This window comes from Metopolophium dirhodum, chromosome 4 (assembly GCF_019925205.1).
Source record: "Metopolophium dirhodum isolate CAU chromosome 4, ASM1992520v1, whole genome shotgun sequence".
Classification (NCBI taxonomy): Eukaryota; Metazoa; Arthropoda; class Insecta; order Hemiptera; family Aphididae; genus Metopolophium; species Metopolophium dirhodum.
The window spans coordinates 12,038,501-12,048,326 of record NC_083563.1 but is presented as its reverse complement, the minus strand read 5'-3'; the positions used below and the strand labels follow the sequence as shown (position 1 = coordinate 12,048,326).

At 32.8% G+C, this 9,826-nt stretch overlaps 3 protein-coding genes across 3 annotated transcripts; 2 read left to right on the top strand and 1 right to left on the bottom strand.

The window, feature by feature from the left end:
- Positions 1–972: 972 nt before the first annotated feature.
- LOC132942640 (uncharacterized) lies at positions 973–1,734 on the bottom strand. Its single transcript, XM_061011206.1, has 3 exons — positions 1,719–1,734; positions 1,161–1,653; positions 973–1,099 (listed from the first exon to the last, which is right to left on the bottom strand). Exons 1-3 carry the CDS (start codon positions 1,732–1,734, stop codon positions 973–975), a joined length of 636 nt encoding a protein of 211 aa, XP_060867189.1.
- A 3,660-nt stretch (positions 1,735–5,394) lies between these two features.
- LOC132942826 (uncharacterized) lies at positions 5,395–7,068 on the top strand. The gene has a single exon (XM_061011477.1). The coding sequence runs from the start codon at positions 5,395–5,397 to the stop codon at positions 7,066–7,068; it is 1,674 nt and encodes a 557-aa protein (XP_060867460.1).
- A 24-nt stretch (positions 7,069–7,092) lies between these two features.
- On the top strand, positions 7,093–8,130 carry LOC132942825 (ATP-dependent DNA helicase pif1-like). The gene has a single exon (XM_061011476.1). It carries the CDS (start codon positions 7,093–7,095, stop codon positions 8,128–8,130), a length of 1,038 nt encoding a protein of 345 aa, XP_060867459.1.
- The last annotated feature ends 1,696 nt before the right edge of the window (positions 8,131–9,826 follow it).

Below are 9,826 nucleotides of genomic sequence, written 5' to 3'. Positions count from 1 at the left end.
CAAAAAAAAATATTTCAAATCTCGAACAAATTGTTAAATCGTATTCGAATAAATTCGATAAAATTGAGCATTTACTCGAAGAAAATCATAAATCCATTCAAATTCAAGAAGAACAAGTAGAAGCGATACAATTGACATTTATACAAATAACTGAGCATATCACAAGAGGTAAAGTATCATTACAATCAATCAAAGAAAGTACAGAAGGGTTGAAAAACATAATAGCAGCTATTCTGAGTAGTCTTAACACTATAGAAACTTATTATAAAGACAAGCCATAATGTCTTCGGCCATCTTAGACATGCAATGCGTACTTGGCGTCAACAATAAATATATGATTAAAGAAATGTCTATAGTAGACACAGAAACATGGGCAACTCAGCATTGGATTTCCAAACATTCAAACTCGATGCAGGATAACAAAAGTCGTAAAACCAACAAGTGGTTGGAACGTAATTATCATCAAGTAACTATAGAATTTGGTGATGTCGAGTACGAAGAAGTCGGTAAAATATTGAATTCATTAAAATTCAGATGCATTTACGTCAAAGGCGAACAGAAAAAACAAGTTCTTATGGAGTATATACCACACGTCGCACTCATCAACATTGAAGACTTGGGCTGCCCTCGTTTGGATCAAATATGTGATGACGAAACTTTACCTTGTTGTATTTTTCATATGGAATTTAATCCTAAACAATGTACATTTTATAAAGTTTTTGCTATAAGAAAATGGTTTATAAATAATTCTTAAAAATATAACAATAATAATATTTTAACATTGTTTTTTATTTTACATAGGTAACCTAATATTTCCAATAAATGGTTATAGATAACATTAATATATATATATATATATACAAATTATTCAAGTGATATTTACAATTACAAAATATACTTACACATAGTATTTACAATACATAACAAAATATATATATACAAATATAACAAAAAAATATACATAGTATTTAATTATTTGGACATGCATTCCCTTAGAAGTAATTTCATTAAATCTATATCCGATTCCTCCCACTCACGCCCAGCAACGTCTACAGTAAACTCATGATCTGGCCAATCAACAATCTGCTCGTTATCATCCCTATAAAATTATAAATATAAGTAAAATAATTTGAAAAATATAAAATAATTTAAAAACTTACTCTAAACTATAATGACCGTGAGCCAGTGTATGTATTTTATCGTCTAGCACCAGTCTTTTGTCATCGTAGTTGTTGTATGTCAATTTATTTGTTTTGATTGTCATTAGCTGGTGTTTAAAGGAGCGTATGGAGACATTTTCTGTATATTTATCAAGACTTTCATCTCCGAACAAACACTTAACATGATCCTCCAACGTCATATGATTTTTAACCACATGCTGTCTTACACCCTTCGCCTTGATCTGCTCTCTCACCACATCCTCTTCTCCTGTATATATGTTGTACGCGTATGATTTTGCACGTAGTGCACAAAACTCTGTCATTATATGTCCTTTTGCTTCATCAGAGAAAAACCCGGGCACCTTCTTCCTAGCTGTAGTGTAGCACAGATGGATAAGAGGCAAGTCCGCCGTGTCTAATCTATCCATCAAGTTGGGATTCTGAATCAAGTCTTTGTAAAAATCTTCAGTTTTAATATGGTATACCAACGAATCTGAAATAATAATAATTAATATATATAATGTATATACTTGAAATTAGTTTTTTTAATATGTTTACCAGTATCAGTATACATAAGTTTGAAATTATCACCATAGTGCTTCTGCATTACGTTGTAGTAATAATCGTACATCTTCGTCTTGGAAATGTCAAGTACAGCAAATCCTATACAAAATATGTTAATAAATGTAAAATAGAAAATTTCAATTATATTTACCAATATATATAGGCTTATCAAATTTGATTATTTTGTTTTCCAGTGCCACCACGTTCATGTTTTCGTTATAGTTGGTAGCATGTTTAAATGTCGTCTTGTTAATAAGTTTTTTGTAATCGTCTCTCACACGACACCAACTCCATCTTCATTTCCTTCCTTTTCGATTGCATAGTCTTCCCTGAAAAAAGAAACTGTTGGTAAAATAGTTAAATTAGTAAAGTAACATACCAAATACCGCATTATTCATTAATTTGAAAAAGTCTTTCTCAAAGTCGTTCTGTGCCTTCTTCCTTATCTCTGTGTTTAAGTTAATGTAATCCACCAACCAATTTTTTGCAAAATCCCCCCAAAATATTTTTTCTCAAAACTTGTCATTAATAATTAAAATATTTTTTCACTTTGCAATATTTCTTAAAAATATTTTCAAGAAATACTTATGTTATAATGACACATTCCTAGTATATGGAATCAAGTCAAAATACACACGATAACAGAGAGTCGTTTTATACCCCCGCGAATCGCGGGGGTTAGATAATCCTAAATCTTCAAGTGATATTTTTGCATCTTGTTTTTATAACCTAATATGGTAGCTACGTCTTTACCTTTAAACCAAGGATTATCGGAATCTTAACGTCATAATCAAGACTAAACAAAAAATCTTGTTCTAATCTTTTTGGTTTTGATTTCTAATTAATGTATTGAGATGGTTTACAAAATCATTTCTATCTATATTTATTTTATAATGTCCCCAAGCTAGTGTATCAATACCATTTTCAAAAATAAATCTTTTATCATCATAAACACTTAGAGCTTTTTTGTTTTGTTCTACAGTAAAAATATCATGTTTCTTAGTTCTAAATAAATTTTGTTTAACATATTTTGATTTTTTTGTTAGTAAACAATTTTCAAAATCATTAAAACATATTTTATTTTCCACAACATTTTTTTTAACACCTTTAGCTTTTTTAATTTCTTTTTCACTATTGAAGATTCTATGTGAATATAATTTGGATCTTAAACCTATAAATTCAGACATAATTTCTCCATTTAACTCATCTTTAAATTTACCTAAGACTTTTTTGTTTCTTAAAGGTAAACCATAAATATTCTCTTGTGGATAATCTGACATGTCAAAATGGTCTAACATAGTTTTCATATCCTGGTAGAAATCGTCAGTTTTTATTTCTAATATTAGTGAGTCTGTATCTGTATACATCAATCTAACTCTATTTCCATACTTTTCCTTTATTGTATTATAATAAAAATCGTACATTAACAATTTAGACAAATCTAAAACACACATTCCTATATATATTGGTTGTTTGAAAGTTATTTTTGTTCTTTTCATATGGACTGCAACTAAATTCTCTGTAAAAATGGTTCTTTTGTCAAAATTTGGTTTTGCAATTAATTTTTCTAACTGGAATGCATTATTACATAATCTTATGTCAACATGATTTCGAACATTCATCATGGTACGTCCATAAACACTGTTGTTCATTAATTTGAAATATTCTTTTTCAAACTTATTCTTAGCTTTTGATTTGAGATTAGTATTAAAATCTATATACACTTTTAACCAAGAAGATTGACTTAATACTAAAACTCTGTGAATTTTCTCTATTTTTAAACCTAATTTAATATATAATTTTAATGTTTCATAATGTATTATATATTTTTTCTTGTCATACAAAGTTGTTAATAATTTTGGGAGTTGTTTACCATCAAAATGTCTTTCCGGTACTAAAGGGAAATCTGAATGTAGATCATGAAGTTCTTTAGGGTAAGTTAAATCTACTTCTAAAAATAACCTTTAGGTGATTCATCAGAAATATTCATAACATTAAAATCCTTATAATTGACAATCCATTTGAAATCTCCAGTTGGTAAATATTTACTCATTGCCCACCCATAAAGATTATTTGCATCCAAGTATTGTAAAAATATTGACTCATCCTCTTTTTTAAATTTATTCCCCATATGTTTATTGTTTGCTTTTGAATACCTTTGACTACATTGAGACAAACCACCTCTGATTCCATTTTCAAACATCAATATTTGGTCGACATCTGTTAATAAATCTAATTTCACTTTTGTCATTCTTAACATACAATCCCATGCAAATCCTGGTGTTGTGTAATAATACATAGGATCTAATTTATAATTTTTTAAAGAAATGTCTCTAAATTTTTCTGTTATGTCTGTTAACAATAAAACATCAATCACATTATATAAACTTGTGAATTCACGAAGATTTTGTATATTAAACACTTCTCAAATTTTTTGTGAGTTGTTATATTCCTCAATTGTTATATTTTTGTCAGTGAGAGAACTATAAAATTTTTCTATAGGAGGTAAACATGTTTCAATAAATTTTTCTTCACAATCCATATACTCATAAGGATAAGCCAACTTTCTAGTAACTAAATCTGCTGAAAAATGCCGCCCGTGACCAAGGAATCGAACCGGCGCCGGCTACGTCGCAACCAACGCCTAGACCCCTCGGGCGCTCCGTCCCCCAATATCACTATTATATACTATAATCTATATATATAAAAATGGAGACAAAAAATTCGAAATTGCATCAGTTGAGAACGGCTGGGCCGATTTTGCTAAATTTTTTTTTAAATGATAGAGAATGTCGGTGAGCGGGTTTATAGCATAAAATATGGACCTAACTGATGTGAGTTAGAGATTTAGAGACAAAAACTGAGTTACACTGGTGGCGCCATCTAGCAGAAAAAAATATAAATAATATAAAAATAATAATAATAATATATAATATAAATAATAATAATACAAAATATATCGATAATAGCTGGGCTTGAAATCGATTAATATCGATAAAAATCGAAAAAAAATAATATATTTTTATATTCTGGTTGATATACATTTTTTATTTTAGACACTCATAACTCTAGAGTAAACAAATATAATAGTTGGCACATTATTCGTTTTATTTTGAAACAGTATCGTTTTATGTTATCTAAGAACTTTTTCAATCAAAAACGACTATTGTTTTTTGGAGAGAATTTGTATGCTTGAATCATGCCTCTTATGAGAAGAACAAACATTGGACGGCGTACACGTAATGCAAGAAACATTAATGAATTTAGACGTGCTCATAATACACAGGCCAGCGCTGCACAAACGCCGCTTCAAATTCGACAACATGTTAATATAAGAAGAAGAAGTTCAGATGTAGCCTTGAATCGCGCTGCTTTCGAATACGATTCCGCATTTGCTGACAAAGATCATTTGTGTGTAGATATCGGCTCATTATATATCGTATGCCAGCATGGCAAGGCATTGAAGTTTAGATTGGAAACCCCCGGCTTATGCTGCGCCGGTGGCAAGGTTAAATTACCAGTTTTAGCTCAACCACCAGAGCCATTGTATTCGTTTCTCTATGGAAATACAATCCAATCTAAACATTTCCTAGCGAATACACTAAAATATAACGTAGTACTCATGAATTACATCGTTAAGCAGAAGGTCTTTGGCGCAATCCGTTGATGGATGTACTCGGTTGAATGGCAGAAGCGTGGTTTACCACATGCGCACATTCTGCTTTGGATGTTTGACAAGGCCCGACCAGATCATATTGATTCGATCATTTCTGCCGAAATACCAGATCCAGAAACAGATCATGAGCTGCATTCTGTTGTGACCACGAACATGATACATGGCCCTTGCGGAACTCATAATCCTGGTTCACCGTGCATGCAAAACGGAAACTGCAGTAAGCGTTTTCCGCGTCCGTTTGTGGCTGACACAATCAGTGGAATCGACGGATATCCATTATATCGGCGTCGTTCTCCAGATGACAACGGCAGATCAATCATAATGAAAGTCAAGGGAAAAGATGTCGTCGTCGATAATCGCTGGATTGTTCCATATTGTCCACTTTTGTCGAAAACGTTCTCAAATCACTGCAATGTTGAGTATTGCAACTCCATAAAATCTATCAAATATGTTTGCAAATATGTGAACAAAGGGAGTGACATGGCTGTGTTTGGCATTGCTGATCCAAATGCAAACGATGAGGTGATGAAATTTCAACTTGGACGTTACGTGAGTTGTAATGAGGCAATTTGGCGGCTGTTTTCATTTACAATCCATGAACGTCCCCCGACTGTCGTATATTTGGCAGTTCACTTAGAGAACGGCCAGCGTGTATACTTTACGGAAGCGAACGCAGCGCAAAGAGCAGAACGACCACCAGCGACGACATTGACAAATTTTTTTTCGACATGCAAAAGCGATCCGTTCGCGAGGATTTTACTATATTCGGAAATGCCACGCTATTATACACGGAATGCTGCATCAAAGAAGTTTCAACGCAGGAAGAAAGGTGATGCTGTTGCTGGCTTCGCAGATGTCTATTCGACTGATTCCCTCGGACGAATATACACAGTTCATCCACGCCAAGACGAATGCTTCTATCTTCGCTTACTTTTGGTGAACGTTAGGGGCCCGACATGCCAATGCTTGAATTTGCTCGAAAACGATTCACATTGGGACTTAACACTCACCGATGCAACCGTTTCTGTGCCAGCAAATCAAATTCGTACGTTGTTTGCGATCATAATAGCCACATGTCATCCATCGAACGCGAATGCATTGTGGGAGAAATACAAGGACGAGATGGTTGATGACATTTTGCACAGAGTTCGAACGACAAATTTTAATTTTGATATTGAAAGTAACGACGAGATGCGGAACGAAGCATTAGTTTTGATCGAAGACATGTGCGTGCTCATGTGCGGCAGTCTATTGTCAACTTTGGGAATGCCAGCGCCAAATCGTTCGAGGCACGCTGCATTCAATCTTGAATTACAGCGGGAGAAAAACTATGATCTAGATGAGCAGGCTGAAAGAGTCCGAAAAAATGTGCCGCTGTTGAATTCCGAGAAGAAGAATGTATACAATTCGCTGATGAAGGTTGTTGATGATGGAACTCCTGGAGGGACAGGCAAAAAGTTCGTCATTTCGTTGATTCTGGCAACAATTCGGTCAAGATCGCAAATTGCGTTGGCTGTCGCATCCTCTGGCATTGCTGCCACATTGTTGGAAGGCGGTCAAACTGCACATTCAGCTTTGAAGCTGCCAATGAATCTTCTCATGGTTGACAAGCCTACATGCACAACGACCAAGAATTCAGCGAAAGCGAAATTGATGCGAGAATGTTAAATCATCATTTGGGATGAATGCACGATGGCACATAAACTAGCTTTGGAGGCAGTTGACCGAACGATGAAAGATTTACGAGGTAATTCGAGACGATTTGGTGGGGCAAAGATATTGCTCTCCGGAGATTTTCGTCAAACACTTCCCGTCACTCCGAAATCTACTGCTGCCGATGAATTTAATGCATGCATGAAATCGTCGTTTTTGTGGCGGCATGTTAAGAAGTTGAAATTGACCACGAACATGAGAGTTGCGTTGCAAAACGACCCATCGGCTGCTGAATTCTCGAGACAACTGCTGGCGCTTGGTAATGGACACATTCCGATTGATGTTTTGACTGGATTAATATCGTTTCCGGCAAATTTTTGTGAGTTCACATCGTCGAAGGAAGAACTCATAACAAAAGTGTTCCCAAACATTGATGTCAGTTATATCAATCTTGATTGGATGAGTGAACGGGCAATACTAGCAGCGAGGAATAAGGACGTCGATAGCTTGAAGTTTACGATTCAGAGTAAAATTGCTGTAGAACTGCGTTCAAACAAATCCGTTGACAGCACGACAGACGAAAACGAAGCGGTCAACTATCCGACAGAATTTTTGAACTCGCTTGATGTGCCCGGAACTCCACCGCATAATTTGCAGGTAAAAGTGGGATCGATCATAATTATGTTGCGGAATCTAAATCCTCCTAAATTGTGTAATGGTACACGATTGTCCGTCAAGAAACTGATGAACAATGTAATACAATCAACGATCATCAAGGGCAATTTCAAAGGGGAGGAAGACCTTATCCCACGAATTCCGATCATTCCAACAGATCTTCCATTTCAGTTTAAGCGGATTCAGTTTCCCGTTAAATTGGCTTTTGCGATGAAAATCAATAAATCGCAAGGCCAATTGTTGGAATTCTGTGGGATCGATTTGGAATTTCCATGTTTTTCGCACGGGCAGCTGTACGTTGCCAGTTCGCGTGTTGGAAAACCGTCTTCGTTGTTTATTTTTGCACCAGAAAACAAAACGAAAAACATTGTTTATCAAAATGCATTATATCGATTTCTGTAAGAATTCATTACAATGGAATACTTGAATTTTATTATCAATCTATACTTTATTTGAAGGCGTATCAGAATTTTTATTCAGGGCAACGGAAATGCTAAGATTAATTTTGAAACCATACACCGAATATTAAATAACGAATTTAACAAAACTTGAGTCACATATAGGTAGTACACTTAATGGGCAACGAAGTGCACGGGCTCAGCTAGTATTAATATAATAATCTATTAACAATTGACCATCTATCGTAATTATTGTAATAATTGTATAATGGTTTAAAACAATCAAAAAAGAATTTTAATTTAAAAAAAAAAAATCATGAACAAAAATTAATTATTCATTGCATTTATATAATTTATTAAAACCGATACAACTGTGTAGCAATGACCCATTGTCTGTAAGTAACAAAACAAAAAAATTACATTAATTATATTATATTATTCAATCATAAAACTTAAGTAAGTACTAAATAATAATGATATTTGGTTAATAGGTATTGCAGGTATTATATAAAATAAACAATTTCCTGAAAAAAAAAATTATAGATATTAAATACGTAAGATTTTAATTTTATAATATTAAAGCAAAAGACATAATGACTATTGAAAATTTGAATTTAAAAAATAAGGTAAAACTAAATTTAATGAATAATTATATTTAGGAATGTCCTTTAATTTTTATTAAAGAGACTTTGCTGCCCACTAAAATGTTTGATATTTGTTTTTTTTTTTTGTATTTATGTAAAATCATATGACATTGTAATGACACTGTTCGATTCAACTAGAATACCAACAACTCAGCCAGTAGAGGTACATAATATGCATATCCAAAAAAATATTTATATTTTTAAACAGTATAAATGCTTATTTAAATAGATTAATCAAAACAACTTGAATATTTAAATAAAGTAAATTACACCATTATTTTGCCAATATGTAAACTATAATTCGTTGTCACCATATTTCTATATGGTTCCCGTGAATTTGCACACGTTTCGAATAATTTCATATCCCTATAGACTTGTAAAAGTTTTAAAGCAGTTTGGAAAATAAATTATTTTGTAGTATTTCTTCTAGTAAACAATATTAATATAATAGTTATCGATTATCATTTAATATACCTATTATAGGTACAACTAAATAATAATTATAATTATTAAAAAAGAGTGTTTTATTTATATCTTTGTTATCCTCAGTACCAATAATTTAATTTTACTGTTAGGTAAGTATATTATCACAACACTATCATAAAATAGTTTATAATAATTCGGTGACTCGTCGCTATAATATAGGCAACAAAATCATACGCTATAGCTATACATCATAGCTATATTATATGATCTAAGCATGCGGCGACGGTTGAGGCGGGCGATTATAATATTATATAATACGTTGTCATTTACCTATACATTTTTTTATGGCGTTTACTAAATACGCAATAATCGCGTTTCGAAGAAACACTCAACAGACGAACTTACCGATTATTTTGTATCGTATATAATGTGTATGTTTGACGCCTGTACAACTGTAGTTGACAACAGTCTGATGTACACCTTATTCGGTATTTTAATAATATTGTGCTTACTTCGCGAGTTATTTTCCGATACAAGGCATAGAAAATACGACGAATTGTAAATTGTAATTTTTCATTTAAAACCTACCCTATTTATTTCAAGGCTTAAAATATCATATATCTACCTAAT